The sequence below is a fragment of the Schistocerca serialis genome, chromosome 3, assembly GCF_023864345.2.
Source record: "Schistocerca serialis cubense isolate TAMUIC-IGC-003099 chromosome 3, iqSchSeri2.2, whole genome shotgun sequence".
Taxonomy (NCBI): domain Eukaryota; kingdom Metazoa; phylum Arthropoda; class Insecta; order Orthoptera; family Acrididae; genus Schistocerca; species Schistocerca serialis.
In genome coordinates this window covers 663266974-663287439 of record NC_064640.1, presented here as the reverse complement: position 1 = coordinate 663287439, position 20466 = coordinate 663266974, and the positions used below count along the sequence as shown (strand labels likewise).

Here is a 20466-nt window from a genome sequence, read left to right as displayed (position 1 = left end):
ATTGTTGAGATATTATCCAGTCAAATACAACAAATGCAGCCACAGACATACTAGGAATAGCAAAGTTAAAACCCAGGAATCTTGGATCACCCCAGAAATGTTGGAGCTCAATCACAAAAGGAACAGTCACTAAAAAAAAAACACACCACACACAACAACAACAACAACAACAACACCACACACACACACACACACACACACACACACAGACAGAGAGAGAGAGAGAGAGAGAGAGAGAGAGAGAGAGAGAGAGAGAGAGGGCCTTCATCAATGTAAATCAATCAAAAGCAGGGTAACAACAACATGCCATTCAGAGGAAGAAGAGTGGCTGGGAGAAATTAGGGAAGAAATAGAAGACAATAGGAAACAGGATGATGTTTGGTCCAAGATTAAACTGTTGCAACACAGACAGAGAACCAAGAGTAAATTAGTGAATAAAAATGGGGAGCTGCTATTTGACAAGAAGATGAAAGTGACCAATGGAAAGTACATATTTAAGACCTTTACAGTGATGGTGAAATTGGGGAGTTTACATGAGTATACTGAAGAAGAAAAAGTAAGTGATGAATCAATAAGAGATCCCCAACAACAAAAGAAGAGTTCTTTTCCTTGTACTAAATAGGTCAAAATCAAATCAATAGGTATAGATGACATCCCTGCAAAGCTCTTACAAAGACAGCAGTGACAACATCAAAAGTAAATTGTTAACTGTGGTATCGAGATGTTATGAAGACAGTATCACATCACCTGACTTCACAAAAAAACAGAACTATCATTACCCATGGTCTGATGGAGGCCACTACCCTGTTGATGTGGATAAGGAAGTGTGGAAAACTTAGCATGGAGCCCTGATGGACAGAGTTCTCTTGGACCTGTGTGGAGCTGAGCGATATGCAAACTCCAACCTGAAATGGCTGGAGGGTTGAAAACTGTCAAGTAAACATCAGTGGGGAGCCTTGAAAGCCCCCGTCATGGAGGGTAAATAAATGTGATTTCAACAAACTATGTTGAATGCAATGTGTAGGTAAAAAAAGACTGCCATGAGATATTGGTGTTTAGAAAAAGACTGTTGGATAATTTTTTCCTATAAATCCAGACTATCAGTTTTGGATCATCTCTCTCAGAAACCACACTGATAGGGGGAGAAAAGGTCCCACGATTCGAGAACTCAACATAATAGTCAGGATATAACAGTTTAAAGCAGTTTGCAGAACACACTGGTAAGGCTAATCAGTTACTAGCTGTCTACACACAATGTGTTTTTGTTGGTTTATAAGGATCAGGATGATGACACTATTCCTCCATTGTGAATAAAAACACTTTACAGCTCAATACAATTGAAGACCAAGAGTTGATGTGTCCCTCAGAGAAGTATGCAGCTTTTCTGCTTGGGTAAGGGGAGTTGAGGTCCCTGAAGATGATGCTATAGGAACCACAAGAGGGGAGGGCCTATGTCCCACACAGGCTAATGTACTTGTTTGACAATCAAGAGTCCAATGTTGGGGGAGTAAGTGCTTAAGGTACTGCTGACAACCTCACCACAGTAGAAGTAAAATTTGATACCACTGGGATGGGATGTACTTTTTCTAGGTGGCTCTAGACTTTTAACCAGGGTAGCACACTTTGGAGATCGGGGTTGGAGTGGGGGTGGTTTCCATGATGTGGCCAACCACAGTATTCACAAGTTGGGTTGTTCATACTTTTTGCATTTTCAGTGAAGTGAATATGTAGTTTACTGTTGACAGTCGAAAAGGCCGTGTGTTTTTTTCGAGTGCTCGGCAGATTTTTATTTTCAAAAAAGATGGATCAAAGAATTTCAATTAAATTTTACTTGAGAAATGGATTGAAGTGCTGCACCTCATTCAAAATGTTGATTCTGGGTTCTGTTCAAACTACTACAAGTAAGACAAGAGTTTATGGGTGGTATAGTTTATGAGTGGTATAAACGTTTCAAATAGGGTCAAGAAGACATTGAAGGTGACAACAACCCTGGATGTCCTAGCACATCACTTACTGACAATAATGTAAAAGAAATAAAGAAAATTGTTCTGAAAAATTGCGGTATCACCATTAAAGAATTTGCTGATGGTGTCAGCATATCCTTTGGTTCACAATCAGCAATTTTTTTGGACTTTTCGGCATGAAACTTAACAGCAAAGTTTGTTCTGAAATTGTTGAATTTCAACCAAAAACAATGTTGCGTAGACATTACTCATGAATTTCTGAATTAACTCAACAATGACCCAGAACTTGTAAAGAAGGTTATAACAGGTGGTGAAATGTGTATACAGGTACTACACCGAAAACAATGCCTACTCATCCTAAAGGAAACTGCTTGAAGAGCCAATTCCAAAAAAATTGACAAGTTCGATCACATGTGTAGGTGGTTCTCACCATTTTCTTCTACTATAATGGGATGGTGCACGATGAGTTTCTATCTGACAGCTGTACAGTCAATAAGGAATACTAACTGGAAGTTATGCACCAAATGGCTGAAGCAATATAAAGAAAACTACCAGAAGTGTGGCGAACCATTAGTGGAAATTTCATCATCACATCACAGCTGCTCAGATCTCAATTCAATGTTGTTGTTTTTTTCCTCTCTCTCAGGGGGGGGGGGGGGATAAAATAAAAATAAATAAATAAATCTTTATGTTGCCTCAGCCAACGTATTTGCTGGACACTGCCCCTGCGGCTTCTTCCTATTTCCGAAGCCGAAAAGAACAACAAAAAGACATCTTTTTGCCACCACTGATGTGATAAAAACAGAATCACTGAAGGAGCTTAACAATATAATGAAAAGCGAGTTTCTGAAGTGCTTCCAAGATTGGAAAAACTGCTGGCACAAGTGTATTGTGGTATATCTAGGAGGGATTACTTTGAAGCAAAACTGTATCCAGCATGAGTCACAAAAAGAGCAACGAAGGGTTCCATGATCTTTGTCGTGGAAAAATGTGGAAGTGGCCTGAAAAAGAGAACTTCTAGAATATGCTGCAGAAGACGTTGTCAAAATTATCAGCCCACTGGAGCAAGTTGAGTGGGACAAAGTTGTTGTTGTTGTTGTTGTTGATGAATAAATAAAGATTCTTTAAAAAAAATCCTGTAAGTTTTTAATCACACATTTTATATGATATACGAAGTGGACTCTTCACTTCTCCAAGCTTTTGCTTAGTTCCCCATCCATCTGCAAGTCCTGGTGAAAAACAAAACCTTGCACTATCTTCTAGATCTTACAGGGTGTTACAATAACAGGCATGTTACATGGTGTCTTAGAAGAGATTAACGCTGTGGACTGGGTAGTGCTGAATGGTTAATAAAAGTTTATGTATCGACAAACAAATAAAAATATCAATACTTTTATGTAATATTGCGAGCCAAATCAAACCAAATAAAATTTAATCACATCAGTGCAATTTTTATGCAGGAGTCAAAATTCCCCTTCTCGTCTTTCCTAGAATGAAACACTTTTACCAGTCTGGTACCAACCATACGTTAAAAATATTTCTTTTAATAACTGAATAAACATAGAAAAGATTTACAGTTTTTACAATAGTGCAGCACTTATGTGTAACAAGAACAAAACATTTTCGCAGAACATCTGTTACACAAATACAGAAAATAATAATAATTGCATACAAACCTTGGTCTTGCATCCATAATGAACAGTTTGTGTGATTGAGCATTTGCATCCATAATAAGCTGAATGTAACGCTCATCTTCACGTGAACGTTTACCACCAACACCCACCAATGGCTGAGAGCATCGTGTTATGGTGGCTTGGCTCTCTGGATGTATCCACGACAGTACTGGCACACGCCCTCTGCTTCGAAATGCGGCTACAGCTCTCAAGTCATCGTCTGTAGCTTGTGCAGGAACGGCCCACACTGCTGGGTAACTATCACATATCTCGTAGTTCTCATTAAGCTTGCAGATTTTCCAAGTGTCATTAGGGACTGACTGAAAAATAGAAGGCAAAAGAAAAATCACAAAATAAAGACAGTACTTATCACAAACTTCATGCAATGGGTTACTTTATTGTTAAATGCTACCTTGTGTCTTGTTTTCCTTCTGTTACAGGTCTCAAATTCTTGTGTATTCTTTGGGAATGGGAAATACACTGAGATGACAGAAGTCATGGGATTGCAATATGCAAGTATATAGATGGTGATAGTGTTGTGAACACAAGGTTATGAAGGGGCAGCGCTCTGGCGCAGCTATCATTAGTGCTCACGTTATACATGTGAAAAGGTGTCTGACATGATGGCGGTAGCACAACAGGAATTAACAGACTTTGAACACAGAATGGTAGTTAGAGCTAGATACTTGGACATTCCATTTTGGGAATCATTACGGAATTCAATATTCTGAGAGCCACAGTGCCAAGATTACCAAATTTCATGCATTACCTCTCACCACAGACAACACATTGGCCAATGGCCTCCACTTAATGACAGAGCAGAGGTGTTTGCATAGAGTTGCCACTGCTAACAGGCAAGCAACACTGTGTGAAATAACTGCAGAAATCAATGTGGGACAGATAACACAACATCGCCTACAGTGCCCATTCTGGTCTTGTGACCATATCAGTTGGACCCTAGATAAATGGAAAACTGTGGCTTGGTCAAATGAGTAGTGATTTCAGTTTGTAAGAGCTGATGGTAGGGTTTGAGTCTGACACAGATTCAACGAAGTCATGGACCCAAGTCATCAACAAGGCACTGTGCATGCTCTTGGTGGCTCCATAATGATGTGGGCTGTGTTTACACAGAATGGACTGGGTCCTCTGGACCAACTGCACCAATCACTGACAGGAAATAGTTATGTTCAGCTACTTGGAGACTATTTGCAGCAATTCATAGACTTCATGTTCCCAAACAATGATGGAATTTTTATGGACGACAATGGGCCATGTCACTGGGCCACAATTGTTTGTGATTGGTTTAAAGAACATTCTGGACAATACAAGCAAATGATTTGGCCACCCAGATTGTCTGACTTGAATCCCATCCAAAAAATTATCAGACATCCAGTAATCAAGAGGTTAGCTTGTGCACCAAATCCTGCACTGGCAACACCTTCACAACTATGGACAGCTATAGAGGTTGCACGGCTCAATATTTCTGCAGGGTACTCATGGCGACTTGTTGAGTCCACTCCACGTCCCATTGCTACACTATGCTGGGCAAAAGGAGGTCCGACACAGTATTTGGAAGTATCATATGACCTGTGTCACTTCAGTGTATGAGTAAGGAATACAAATAATAAACAGAACAAATAAAACATACAAAATAAAGAACAGCCAGTGCAGACAGATAAAATGAGAAAAGCAAGTATACCTGTACATCAGTTAATCTAGAACATAGTTTCTCTCCCTTTTATTATAGAAGAAACTGATCACATCAGAAAGATTTTAGAGGAACCTTATACCAGACTGAAATTTGGGCCAACAAAAAAAGTTTTAAATACTCTGATCAGGAAAGGATAAAAACCCTCCTCCGTTGGCATGTGAGGTACAGAAACTCTATGTACATGTGATAAAATCTACAGCAGAGCCACAATGTAAAGAGAACACCCAGCTGGAGGAACATAAAAGTCTTTGCCAAATAGAGGGAGGGACGGAGAACAACATCTGTAGTGGAGTATACTCCCCAACTGGGAAAATGTGAAGTTTTCTGAAAGCAAAAATTTATCTACAATGACAAATTACTATTCACAGTTATGTAGAGCAGCCATCAAAATTTATAAATATGGGGTTAATTTTAATAAGAAGCCATGAAACTTGGTGATATATGGACAGTTGCTCCACAGAATTGATAATAAGTTTTATCTTTGGCAGATAACAATCAGTTTATCTCCGAGAAGGATTCCCTCTGCCGAATACATGTAAACTTCGACAATGCCCTTTTCCACAGTATTTTGTCACTTTCTGACGCCTGACCTGTCAGTCAGCAGAACAAAGAGTACCTCTGAGGATATCCAACAGAGATCTGGACAAAACATTAGAAATGGTAAAGTACTATGTATCACAACTATACCACCTGCATGACTTGCAAGCAGCTAAGACATATTGTCATAGAAGCATTCACTATATGATCTTTACAATAAGGTATTCAGAATTTCCAAGAGGACTAAAAAGTGAACATACAAACTCCTGTTATAGCACACAATCACCACACTAATGGCAATACATATGGTTCTCCAAATTATATGTCAGTAATTATCGGGACCAGTTGCTGACAACAAGAAAATTACACAGGGAAAATGTCCCCTCGATGACAAAAACAACACTAGGTAATGCAGCACTGTTTGAAACACTACATGAATTCTTAAGCAGCACAAAACTTTCTATTTTATTTCAAACTCCACTTCAGTTGAGATCTTGCAATATTAAAAGTTCTGTAGTGAAGTTCTTGTAGAATGTAAATACTTTTGGATCAAAGGAGACTACTCACCGAAAAACAGAAGCACTGAGTTGTCAACACACACACACACACACACACACACACACACACACACACACACACACACATAAAAGGAAGAAAACATTGCTAGCTTTCGGATTTATCCTTCTGTGTGTGCCTGTCGACAACTCAATGCTTCTGCTTTTTGGTGAATATTAAAAATTCTTATTTTACAATCAATTGAAATGTTATACTTGCTTTTAAATATTTTTTGCTCTGGTTCACAATCAGAAATCTCCTGTTGAGCTTCTCTGAAAGTGTTTTCAACTTCATCACTAATAATCAATTCTTTATCAATTACAATTTTTTCTAGCAAATTTTGTAAATTATGCTGATGAAAATCATCTGCTTTTAGCATTGACTCCTTAGTAATTATCAGAGAAGATTCTTCTGTGATCAGGCTGTCTTGGGCAAGAAACTGCTTCTGATAAGTAATTGTATTTTTAAACACAATTTCTGAATATATTTGTACTGCCTGTTCTTGAGGGATCATGTTCACCAGTAGCTTGTGTGACTGACATGATAATTACACTTATTTAATATATCTAAAAACAAAGATGATGTGACTTACCGAACGAAAGCGCTGGCAGGTCGATAGACACACAAACAAACACAAACACACACACAAAATTCAAGCTTTCGCAACAAACTGTTGCCTCATCAGGAAAGAGGGAAGGAGAGGGAAAGACAAAAGGATGTGGGTTTTAAGGGAGAGGGTAAGGAGTCATTCCAATCCCGGGAGCGGAAAGACTTACCTTAGGGGGAAAAAAGGACGTGTATACACTCGCGCGCGCACACACACACATATCCATCCACACATATACAGACACAAGCAGACATATTGGTCTTTAAATATGTCTGCTTGTATCTGTATGTGTGTGGATGGATATATGTGTGTGTGCGCGCGAGTATATACCCGTCCTTTTTTCCCCCTAAGGTAAGTCTTTCCGCTCCCGGGATTGGAATGACTCATTACCCTCTCCCTTAAAACCCACATCCTTTCGTCTTTCCCTCTCCTTCCCTCTTTCCTGATGAGGCAACAGTTTGTTGCGAAAGCTTGAATTTTGTGTGTGTGTTTCTGTTTGTTTGTGTGTCTATCGACCTGCCAGCACTTTCGTTCGGTAAGTCACATAATCTTTGTTTTTAGATATATTTTTCCCACGTGGAATTTTTCCCTCTATTATATTGATTACACTTATTTAATGTATTTATAAGCAGTAATAACTTTACTGCACCTAAGTTACACCATTCCAAAAGTTAACGGAATAAATGAGGATTTTGACCATCATCTGTTCTCTTGGAACCGAGATTTCCACCCTGCTTGAGGCTTTTGACCGTCATCTGTTCTCTTGGAACCGAGATTTCCGCCCTGCTTCCTTTGACAATCTTTTGCTAACAAATAGATTGCAGTAAAAGAATTGATGTTCAATAAACCTAACTCATAAATTGGAACGAATGGGCTATGAATATAGATTAAAACATAAGTGATAAAATAATTTATCACTATTACTAATATACATCTTTTCATTAAAATCTAGGACTTTTTACATTTCGTATCAAATTTTAATTTATTACAAATATATTTTCATGAGAATAGTATTATAACTAAATAATTTCATTTTTATTACAAAATCATTATTCAAAATTTGTTAATTTACTTTTCAATTTGATTAAAATAAGAAATTAAAGTAAGTTTAAAAAGAAGTTGCTTCAAGTAAGAATAAAAGCAGCAATTTCTTGATTATGAAGTTAGAACTCCACACACTCAGCTAGGGGCGACACTGTTTAAAGCCATAAATTTTGTATACTTAACAGCACTCAGAAATCTTCAAAGTCAATTTTTTGGGTGTGTTTCAAAGTGCATCAAACTGCTTTAGGAAACTGATCTCTGGACATTGACCTTCAAATACTAAGATTAGGAAGAAAATCTAAGTCATTGAATACATAAGGTCCCCTTGCAGGGCACAACGGCAAACATATTGAAGGAAGACTAGAGTTTAATGTCCTGTTGACATCTAGATCATTAAAGATGGACCAAACATAATGTGAACAGTAGCAATAATGTAGTTCACAGATTCCAAATTCACAAAATTTTCCAGCAGTGTTCATTTCCTCTGAAAGTAAAAATGCCCACTGAGGATGTCATGACTGTGATGAACCACATTTGGGTGAAGGCAAACACAGTTGTGATTTTTCTAGAACATGGACACCATCATGTTTTACATATGGAAAGACACAGAGCCTAAAGATTGAGGACAATTTATTAATAAATTTTATTTAGCAGGCTGCACCGAAACATGGCCACCACTACAACCTTGTCAACTGATTTATATTTGTACTAACATCAATATTAAGAATAATTTTGCAAACATTACAGTTTGTTTAAGGATTTCAACTTATTTAAAATTTAACACAGAGATAATAATTGTAAAGTATACAAAATCAGCAGTGTTATTTTAAAAGACACCAACCCCCTTTTTTTTAATTGATTTACAGAAATCACTGAAAACCAAAACCTGATTGATCACCATGTCCCTTTTGTGGAGGAAAAGGGTTCAACCTTTTCCTCCACAAAAGGGGCCTGAGCCTTAACCAATGTGCTATGAAGAACTATCAACCTTTCATGGCCCACACATTATGAGAAAAACTAAAGAACAGAATTTTCAAAACTAAATAAATTGCAAGAGTGAACTCACAAATTGTCAGAATGCTATTACGAAACTATGCACTCATACCCAGTCATTTCAGTCAGTTCTTTTTTACAACTCTTACTAACTAAAGGACTCAATAGAATGGTGAAGAATATTTCTCATTTCTTACCAGGCGTTTCAGCTCGGCTATTGGTTCATGTACAGCCCACCCATTCTCTGTAAAAGTTTCTGAATACTCAAACGCAAAAAGTGGCAACTTGTGTGATAATGGAAATGCATAATGTTGCAATTTTTCAAAAACATTTCTTCTTGAATGGTTTTCCTGTCAAAACAGTAAATCAGTGAGAACAACAACAAAGTATTTATGTGAGCAAAAATGTGAAAAGTTATGATAGTAATTCCACAAATGAAGAACAACAAGCATTTCAGAAATGATGTCCACTGAAAGAAAAAAAAAAAAAAGAATTCGCCATGTAATTTACAATTTTTCCTGCAAAAATTATGAAAGATATTCAGCAGTTGGAACACTTCTCATTTTCATAGCACACAGCACACTCAAAAAGACAATTACAAAATGCAAAACCTGAGGTAAAAATGTGATTTGTTACGAGCTCTTTGAGCACAGTCATTTTTGTCAATGTAGACACAGATACTAAAATACAGTTTAAAGAGAAAATTAAAACTTAAATAAAAATGGGAAGTGTTTCAACACCTTTTGAAGTCAGTGGCAAGCAAAATTTCTAAAATGCCACAAGCATAAACTTCATATCACGGATAACATTTTTATGTATTTAGGTAAAATAAAACTCAGTTTCAATATGCAAGATACCTCAAACGCTTCAGATTGAAAACTCTGCAGATGGTAGGGGATCCTAAATTAAGTAACTGACAAAAAAATTATGAACCCAGAATGAATAGCAACTGGAACACAATTTCGCAAAGATGCATTCAGTCAAGAGTACTGAAACTGCCACAACAAACATGATGGCGTTGAGGATTACGAAAGGTTAAGTGCAATTTATTTAATGTTTGAGGAAATACTGGGAATCTCCCATAGAGGCACTAGACACAGTACCAGTATCTGAAAATGCCTCAACATACACTTGCAATTTCCAGGTATGTTAGTCTACTCTCCCAGTGAACTGCAATTGGTACCATATGATAAAGTCAATCCTCTTCTCCAGCCACAAGACAAAGATGGCCACCACCCACAGAGCGTTCCCACAATCTATGAACAAAACCCCATTAATTCTTCACCTGCCACTTGAACACAACTTTCATGTTCCATATAATGTGTGTCACGTTACATCACCTACTCGCAAATGGCAGCACCCTGTCTTTGGGTAAGCTATTCCATGCACTGACTGCTATTGCTTAGAAAAGAGGCATCACATTACTGTCAGCAGTGAATCTCAATCCAACTTCATAAAAGTACCATGTGTATGTATTGATGAACCAAATGGAATGGGTGGAACCTCATAATGTGGAGGATGCCACACTTTCCACATTGACACAGTACATGGTCTGAGGAATCATCTGGTTGGACTTGTGATCACTTTTACAGCAAACTAGTAAGTGCTGATGACACCAACACAGTATTTATCCATGGACAACCTGTGTATGAACTATTTGTCTTATGCTGAGGAATTCTCATTGGAAGGATAAGCTCTCATTCTGTCTTTGACCCAGTGTTAATCTGTAGGATGTAAAGAGCCATTTGCAACAGCAAACTGTCAATTCTGACAATTTCAAGCGATTTTACAGTAAGTCTCACAAAATAGCAATTTTGTAGCAAGTCACACAACCTCACAAAAAAATGTTTAGTTTGATTTTACCGCTCTTACATTATCCCTTCTAGGTTTCTAACCTTCCCTGTCAGTGAGAGTACGTGATTTACATGATAATATTTAAATGATACAATGTGTCTAGAAACTGACAGACGCTGAGTGCTAACAATTAACTGTTTAGAAAAAAAAAAAAGGAAAAAAAATGAGAGAGAGAGAGAGAGAGAGAGAGAGAGAGAGAGAGAGAGAGAGAGAGAGAGAGATCAAAATATTCAAAATATTTTTGTTAATATTCAGCAAATACTGCAAAATATGCGCTATTGTGGGTTTGTCACAATGTCGTCTATTCTCTTTGGATGGAAATCAGCATTATTCAATTAACATGGTAACAGCGAAAAAAAAGTGGATTGGATGCAATTTCAAATTTGCTGCAAATTTTTTCTTAACTTCCAAGGAGGATGATGACACCTAATGGGTATGACGACGCACACAAAAGTGGAATACTTATTTATTTTTTAAGGTAATTTAAAGACCTTGGTGGAATACAAGTAATGGAAGCATTAAAGGTAATAAATAACTCAATGACCAGTTTGGGCCACCTTCCTGGACATTGACCACTATCTGTTCAATGGCTCCGTACAGACATCTGTCACTCTCAGACTCATTAATCATGAATAGTACCCATATTTTTATAGTTGCTAGGAGTTTTGCTATTTAGGGAGTAAAATAACTGATGATGGTCGAAGTAGAGAGGATATAAAATGTAGACTGGCAATGGCCAGGAAATCGTTTCTGAAGAAGAGAAATTTGTTAACATCAAATATAGATTTAAGTGTCAGGAAGTCGTTTCTGAAAGTATTTGTATGGAGTGTAGCCATGTATGGAAGTGAAACATGGACGATAACCAGTTTGGACAAGAAGAGAATAGAAGCTTTCGAAATGTGGTGCTACAGAAGAATGCTGAAGATTAGATGGGTGGATCACATAACTAATGAGGAGGTACTGAATAGGATTGGGGAGAAGAGGAGTTTGTGGCACAACTTGACTAGAAGAAGGGATCGGTTGGTAGGACATGTTTTGAGGCATCAAGGGATCACAAATTTAGCATTGGAGGGCAGCGTGGAGGGTAAAAATCGTAGAGGGAGACCAAGAGATCAATACACTATGCAGATTCAGAAGGAGAATCTCCCGTATAGTCTTGCTACTCATGGATGGTGCAACTGCAGTCCACGAGCAATCCTTTGGCGAGTATGCTGAAAATTTTACTACAACCTTCATAGACAGGTATTACACACTGAACTTAATCCACAGACAGATTTCCCATGCCATATCCACACATGCTACTAATTCTCCCCCATGAATCAGTTGCAAGAGAGCAATGTCCTAGTCACCCAATATCACCCCAGATTGGAACAACTTAACAATATTCTTCGCCAGGACTTTGACTACCTAGTATTGGGCACGAAAATGAGAAAAGCCGTACCTAAAATCCTTCACACTTCTCAGAATGTGGTATTTCAACACCAACATAATCTACACAATATCCAAGCCCATTCCTAAACCACCCCCCCCCCAACCCCTTACTCGATGAGTCAGACCTCTGTGGAAGACATAGGTGGAAGAACTGTACTATATACCGAACCAATGCATCCTACTCGAGTCCTATCACAAGTATATCCCATTCTATCAAAGTAGTGTCACCTCTTAAACTGATGATATACCCCATTACCCTAGCTCCACTCACCTTGCACTCTCACCCTCCTCTCCATAGTCTCCTTCTACTCTGCTCCATCATCCTTCCCAATCTACCTCTTAGCATCATTGTATGTTGCACATACCTCCCCGTGCCCATGGCCAATATGAGCTCATGAGTGCCAATGGGCCAGCTGTCTCTTCCTCACAGCCATCAGTCACTCCTCGTCACCCTACCTTCTGCTCCCCACATCCTTTCTCCACTCCACTTCATTCTAAACAATACCGCTTCCAAAAGAAAGTTGAGTTGTTACCTTTACTGCTTACATTATCTATTATTCTTTATGTTGTTATATTTATTTAGCATGAAACAAACAGTAATGTAATGTCCACATTCGCATCATCTGGATGTCTGTGGTTGCACCACCACTCAAATGTACTTGAATTTGTCACAGCAGTAGACATAAAATACAAAGTGTACAACTTTGCTTCCGCCGTTTGCCAATAGGTGGCGACAACGGTAAGTAGTGGTCGAAAGAAAAAGATCACAGACATCAGGCAGTTAGATTGGACCTTGGTCAACATAAACTCAATCACACATTAGTTGATTTGTGTCTGCATCATAAAGTTGTTCTTGATTGAAAATGTCAGTTTACGAGCCTAATTCTCGTCATTTGCGGGAGGTGTTACTGTTTTGTTTCAATATGAAGGAAAAAGTGGCAGAGTCTCATCAAATGCTCTCAAGTACATATGGTAAGGACGCTATTAGTGAAAGAACATGTCGTGAGTGGTTTCAACACTTAAAGAACGGTGATTTTAACGTCGCAGACCGGCATAGTGGTGGAAGAGAGAATGTTTTAGAAGATGCAGAATTGGAGACATTGCTGAGTGAAGACTTGTGGCAAACTCAAGAAGAATTGGCACAATTAGTGGGAGTGACACATCTAGCCATTTCAAAATGTCTCAAGGCTATGGGCATGATTCAGAAAGAAGGAACTTGGTTCCCGTGCAAGCTGAAACCGAGACGTTGAATGGCGTTTGTGTGTGTGTGTGTGTGTGTGTGTGTGTGTGAACAGTTGTTTCAGAGGCAAAAATGGAAGGGATTTCTGAATTGCACTGTGACCGGGGACGAAAAATGGGTTCATTATGATAACCCTTAACACTAAAATTCATGGTGACATCCCCGCCATGCTTCCACGTTGACGGCTGAACCGAATATTCACAGCTCCAAGATCATGCTCTGCATTTGGTGAGACCAGCTTGGCGTCGTGTACTATGAGGTGTTAAAACTAAGTGAAACAATCACAGATGCTCATTATTGAATGCAATTAATGCATTTGAGCAGAGCATTAAAAGACAAACAACTGCAATACAGCAAAAGCCACAATAAAGTGATTTTGCAGCATGACAATGCTCGACCCCACATTGCACTTGGAAACATTAAAATGGGAAGTCATACTCCACCTGCCATATTCTCCAGACATTGCTCCCTCTATCACCTGTTTAGATCAATGGTGCATGGCCTGGCTGACAAACACTTCCGATCTCATGAAAAAGTCACATATTTGATCAATTTGTGAATCGCTTCAAAAAATGAACAATTTTTTCGACACAGGATTCGTACACTGCCCGAAAGATGGGAGGAAGTAGTGGCCAGCAAAACTTTGAATGATACATGTGTAACCAATTTGTTTAATTAAAGCCTCAAATGTTGGGGAAAAAACAGCGGAAGTAAAGTTTTACACCTTGTCAGTTATCTCGATAAAAAGTTCTTGTACTACTTTAAAATCTCCATTTTGTGTTTCCACATTCGATAACATCATAATAGTTGATGATTCATTGCATTCATGTGATGCCATGTACTTAGTCTTCACTAGATAGTACTAGAAATCAGCTGATGTTACAACAAGTGAATTTGATACAAAATAATGCTGATGAAAAGGAGGCACTCCAAGAAGGAGATGTATTGTGATATGATGGAAAAGTTGAACAGTTATAAATTTTGAAGTAAAATAATGACTTTTATCCAATAAATGTAATTTAAGACTGCTACTTTGAAAAATTCAATTGTTTCTTATTGCTAATGTAACCACAGACAAACTGACAATAAAAGTGTGATTATTACAACATATGGCTGTGTGGTAGCATTGGTTCATTCTCTGTTGTATGCTAAATAAATATAATTACTGATTTAACCATCTCCACCTATATGGATAGCATTTATTAAAATTAAATGTCTAAAAACTATTAACACCTTTGTGAAGGTTCCATAAAAGCCTACTGAGTACATACAAAATATGGTTATTACATGAAACAGAGCAGAAGGGAATACCAATGGTACTGGTCCTGTAACACCGAAGATCTCTGAAATTTGTAAAGAAAAGAGCATAATATTCACTCCATGCAAACAATTTTGAGAAATCAAACACATACATTAGCACATAGAATAGTTTCAACACTTTAACAAATCATGTGTTATCTTCAGAGATAAATGTCATCATATGTTGTAGAATCCTAAAATAGCATATATTGTGGCAATTATATTGCCTCTGTACATATTATAAATACCACACATCAAATGCTACACAATGCAGCAAATAGCAGCAGCTACAATCTTATTACATACAAAGCAGTGAAAACATATTGGCAAGCTCAGAGCTAATGTAACATGCCACATCTTATTAATCACAATGATTCTCAAATTTAAGGAACATTATGAGGAAAGAATTGTAAAAGTAGTCTGTATAATCTTGGAACTAAGGCAAACGAGCATGCAGGGCCATAACTTCTCTCAGTTGTGAGTTGGGAACCACTACAGCATTAATGTGGCACTTACTCAGCATGCAAGTACACACCATGCAAACACACACCATGCATCACACTGATAAGACATAAATAAAAATTATCATGCACAGTTAGTAGAATGAAGTATTATGAACAATGCTAAGCAGTACCAAAGATTCTGTTCCATCACTGTCTTCCTGAGGCCCCTGTGCTGGAGGACTATCTTGTGGTTTGCTATTCTTTGCCACACAGTCACCTCCTTGAATCATTGGCAGGTTCAGCCAGGTGCGAAGCTTTAGAGGACTCACTTTCTTACTGATGTGAATTGGAAATGGATATGGAAAGGTTTGTTTAGTAGGAGGAAACTAAAATAAAACAAAAACCACAAGACTCAACCAAATTAAATGTTAAAAAACATACAGGAGAAAGAAGACACTGAAACAAAAAATAGAACATAAATAACTATGAAATTTATGATCTAGAGACAGTCATATGAAGAGTATTACCCAATGTCACTGCAGTCACACACATCACACTTCTCTCACCAGACAAACGAAAACAAATGTGCATGCATGCAACCCCCCCCCCCCCCCCCCCCCCCCACACACACACACACACACACACACACACACACACACACACACACACAGAGAGAGAGAGAGAGAGAGAGAGAGAGAGAGAGAGAGAGAGAGAGAGAGAGAGAGAATGTTCAATTAAAAATGAAATACAAGTGACAAGGAAAGTGGAGAAGTCTGGAAAAAAATCACCAAGTATTTACATGCATGTATCAAAATTAAAAGTCAATAACAATAGTGAACAAAGTGCGGTTTTCAATCAATGTCTACTGATTAATCCATGGTAAATGCACTGGCATTAGCTAAAACTGCACAAGCCAAGTCTGCTGCTATCTTAGTTTGCATGTTAAAATGTATTCTCACATGAGAATTACATGTGTGCAAATTGATTGTGTATGTGTGGGGACAGAGGATGTGGCAAGAACTATACTTCAGTTCATATACCTTCTTATCTACTTGATCCCTTAATTTTATACTATACAGATGTACAATATGCAGGACAACTAGAGTATTTATGCTTAGAACAAGGCAGATATAAAAATAAATTATATGCACAGTTAACCATAGAGTACCCGGTATTCCAAGTACACTTTTTTTTTCCAGGAATTAAATTTTGTGTCGAGACAATGTGTCATATAGGAAAAGGAATTCTGTCTTCAGATACTTATAAACAAAATACTTATAAACAAAATAAAAGTGTGTTTCAATAGCATTTCCTTTACATTATTCCTAAAACTACTATTTTGTTTCTGAAGGATACACACAGTTTGTTAATTTTCCATGATTCTCCCCCCCTCCCCCACCCATGATTTCTGTTCAATCTTTGGCTCACCAAATAAACATATACCTAGTTTCATATGTTGTAATTCCACATTTCTCCACTTGGCAATATATTTAGTTCTTTTATCATAGGTTTGGGGGTCAATCAAATTGGTACTCTCTTCATTATTTTTGTTAGCCTCCACTTCATCTACTGCAAATCACTGAAGTGCATGGCAGACGGTACGTAGCACTGTACTGCGCAAATAACTGTGGTGGGTGTGGCAGAGGGTACATACCATTGCACTACTTATTAGGGATTCTCTCTGTTCCATTCATGCATGGAACGCAGAATGAATGACTGCCTGAATATCTTTGCACATACTGTAGTAGCATAATCTTGTCTTCAGGGTACCTATGGGACTGATATTTAGAGAGCTGTGTATTTCTGGATTTTTCACTTAACACTAGTTCTTGAAATTTTGTAACTGGGCTTTGGCAGGAACTTGGCATCTATCTTAATGTTGTTCATAATTTTATATAACATTGTTGGAGAACAGAGCTCTTTATTGTCACAAAATTATTTAAAAACAGTCTTGATCACAGCCAATGTTAAATTCTGACCAGTTTCAGCCTTTTAATTATGGATCATCATCAGAGTTTGGACCACCTATATGATGGGGTCAGGCGCCATCACCGTCATCCAGATGGTCAAACTCTGATGATGGCCCATAATTAAAAGGCTGAAACTGGTCAGAAGTTAACATCGTCTGCGATCAAGATTGTTTTTAAATAATTTTATCTTACTGTGTCTGGCAGTTCAGATTTGTCAGCACCTTCTCAACACACATATGGTTCAAACAAACCTGTGACCATTTGTGCTGCCCTTTTTTAAATGCGTTCACTCCCATGTTAGTCCTATTTGGTATGGGGTCTCTCTAACTTTGGCAATATTCTAACATGGATAACAAGTGTTTTATATGCCATTTCCTTTCTAGACTGACTGAATTTTCCTAGGATCCTACCAATGTACCAATGAACCACAGACTGCCATTTGCTTCACCTATGACAGACTGTGAGACCGTTTCACTTCATATCCCCGCAAATTGCTCACTCTCCTATTTGTACAAGTTGGCCAATTTCAATTGTGACTCACTGATAGTGTAGCCAAAAGATACTATATTTATATGTTTTGGGGAGTAAACCATTTTATATTTCTGACCATTTGAAGTTTGTCGTCAATCTTTGAACAATTTTGAAATCTATCTGAATATTAGAGCAGATTTTTTCTAACAGTACTTCATTATAGATACGTAACTATCATCTCCAAACAGTTTTGATGTAATTATTAACACTGTCTGCCACATCACTGATATACAATATGAACGGTAAGGGTTCCAATACAGTTCCATGGGACATGCGTGACGTTACTAATCTGTCAATGACTGTTCTTCCTAGGTAACATGCTGTGTCCTCCCTAGAAAGATATTCTGAATCCAGTCACTAATTTCATCCTATACCACATAAATCACCATTTCCTTATTAAGTGTTGCTGTGGTACAGAGTCAAATGCTTTTAGAAATCAAGAAAAATTATATCTAGCCAACCGCCTTGATCCGTGGCTTTCAGGACGTTATGTGACAAATGCTCGAGTTGGTTTTTATATATGTTTTTTGGAATTCATGCTGGTTGGCATGGAGAAGGTTGTTCTTGCTGGTTGGCATGGAGAAGGTTGTTCTGTTCAAGATATCTCATTATGTCTGAGTTCAGGATATATTCTAAGAAGTTACAGCAAATGGATGTCAAAGACACTGGACAGTAGTTTCGTGGATCACTGCTGTTACATTTCCTTGTAAGGTGGGTGCGTGTGATCTGTCTCTCTTCCACCTAAAGTATATTAGTCAAAGAGGGGCTAATTCAATTGTAAATGATATGGACCTTTGTTTAAATTTTGAAATTACAGCTGTTTTTAAATTCCACTATTGTTTTTGCTGTGGTGCTAGAATTAAGGTAAGGCAGTACTCCTAGATTTTTCCACTGTAAAGATGCCTTTGAAAACCGAGTTCAGCATTTCCGCTTCTCATCTGCTACCATCAATTTCAGTTCCTGTGTCATCTATGAGTCTATAGACACTCACTCTGGCACTGCTCACAGCCTTTACATACAACCAGAATTTCTTTCATTTTGTAACAGATCTTTTGCTAAGCTTCTGCTGTGGTACTCCTTGAAGATTTCACACGTTTGCACATCAAAGACAGGCAAGTATTTTTCATTTTGGATCTCTCAATCTGTAGCTATGATACCTATTACATTTACTGTGCAGTTATTGTTTCCTGACAAGTTCTCTTTACAGATACTGTACAGCATGTGTGGAGCCCCCCCATCCTGAAAAAATTCTACTAGGTCCTTATCTATCCTGTGCTTTATAAACTATACTTGTAAACATTGGCAACAGTTTCTGAATAAACTGCAGGCCAGAGCTAAATGTTTTAGGTTCCTCTTTGTGATGTGACGTTTAGTTTACTGAACATGTTGATATTTCTACTTGTTTTAGGTGTCCTTTCTACTTTGTAATCGTTATTGCTAAAACTGCCTCACTATCAGTGATACTACCTTCAACATTGACATTCTCAAAGGGCATCAAGAATATTTGTTACCATTAGATCTCAATACATTTTACACTATGATCAGGCTTTCAAACTTTATGTTCCTGGTTGTTTTCAGAGAAAGCATGTAGTACTGTTTCAGAAGATGTCTTGTCAGGCCCACCACTTAAACTGTAATTATTCCAAATAATGATCAGATGACTGAAGTCTCCTCCAGTGATGACTGTGTGACTGGGTAACATACCATTGTTACCTGACTAAAAGATGACCCTGAGTGTAAGTTTTTGAAGAGGATCCTTGAGTATTTTTTTTTATTTTAAACATATTTTGACTAATCCAATTTACAAGCAGCTTTATTGATGTAAATTGCCTAAAATAAAAAGTTAACTCTATATATTGTAAACACTTGTGGTGTTTTTTTACATTATACGATACTAGAGATGCAAGTAGTTTTTCGGTGAACTACATGGAAAGCTGGTATACTGGTGTTTTGCACCATAACTGAAGCTCTACCATTATCATAGTCGTCACACACCAACTCGTACTCGCTTTGAATTCAGAGACACAGGCACTTGGAAAATTCCACTGTCTCCCCACGGTCTTCCTTTGGATAATTTCTACAGTAATAGGGATGATTTGGTCAGTGAACAACACATACCAGAATGTACAGATTCCCCAGTAGATATAGAGCAAAAGTTTTATTAGCAATTACATAAATAAACTTCACAGATCTTTTGTGACAAGAGGAAGAGTTGAAAACTTGAAAATAACAATCAGTTCCTGTTGGTATTGCATCTGTTAAACACTTCTGATCAGGTAAATCAAGTTCCTAATATGCACATCAAAACAGTTTTGCATCACCCTGGTTCCCAGAACTACTGAAGACAGACACTGGTTGTGGATATTGAATCAGAGATCCAGTCCCTTTGACTGTTCGGAGATGTCACTAAACTGCCTAAAGATGTGAACAACCATGCATGAGCAGCGCCTATTAGACGGAAGGGGTCCGACAGCAGATCAGTTCCAGTCATTCCACCATGAAGGAGGTACATGACTTGTGTTGTCTGTTCTACAACCATGTCTAGACGATCAATACTGCAGCTCAATCGTGTCCGCATTGTTACTTCATGGCAGGAAGAGCTCTCAAGAAGGGG

General features: G+C 37.9%; 1 protein-coding gene across 2 annotated transcripts in view; it reads right to left on the bottom strand.

The window, feature by feature from the left end:
* Positions 1-20466, bottom strand: part of LOC126470545 (myotubularin-related protein 2) — a 190249-nt gene that overhangs the window by 103085 nt on the left and 66698 nt on the right. For both annotated transcript variants that reach the window (XM_050098477.1, XM_050098478.1), the window contains 2 exons: positions 9282-9434; positions 3641-3957 (listed from right to left, as the gene is read on the bottom strand). In XM_050098477.1, coding sequence (XP_049954434.1) covers positions 3641-3957; positions 9282-9434 — 470 coding nt within the window. The remainder of the gene's footprint in view (positions 1-3640; positions 3958-9281; positions 9435-20466) is intronic.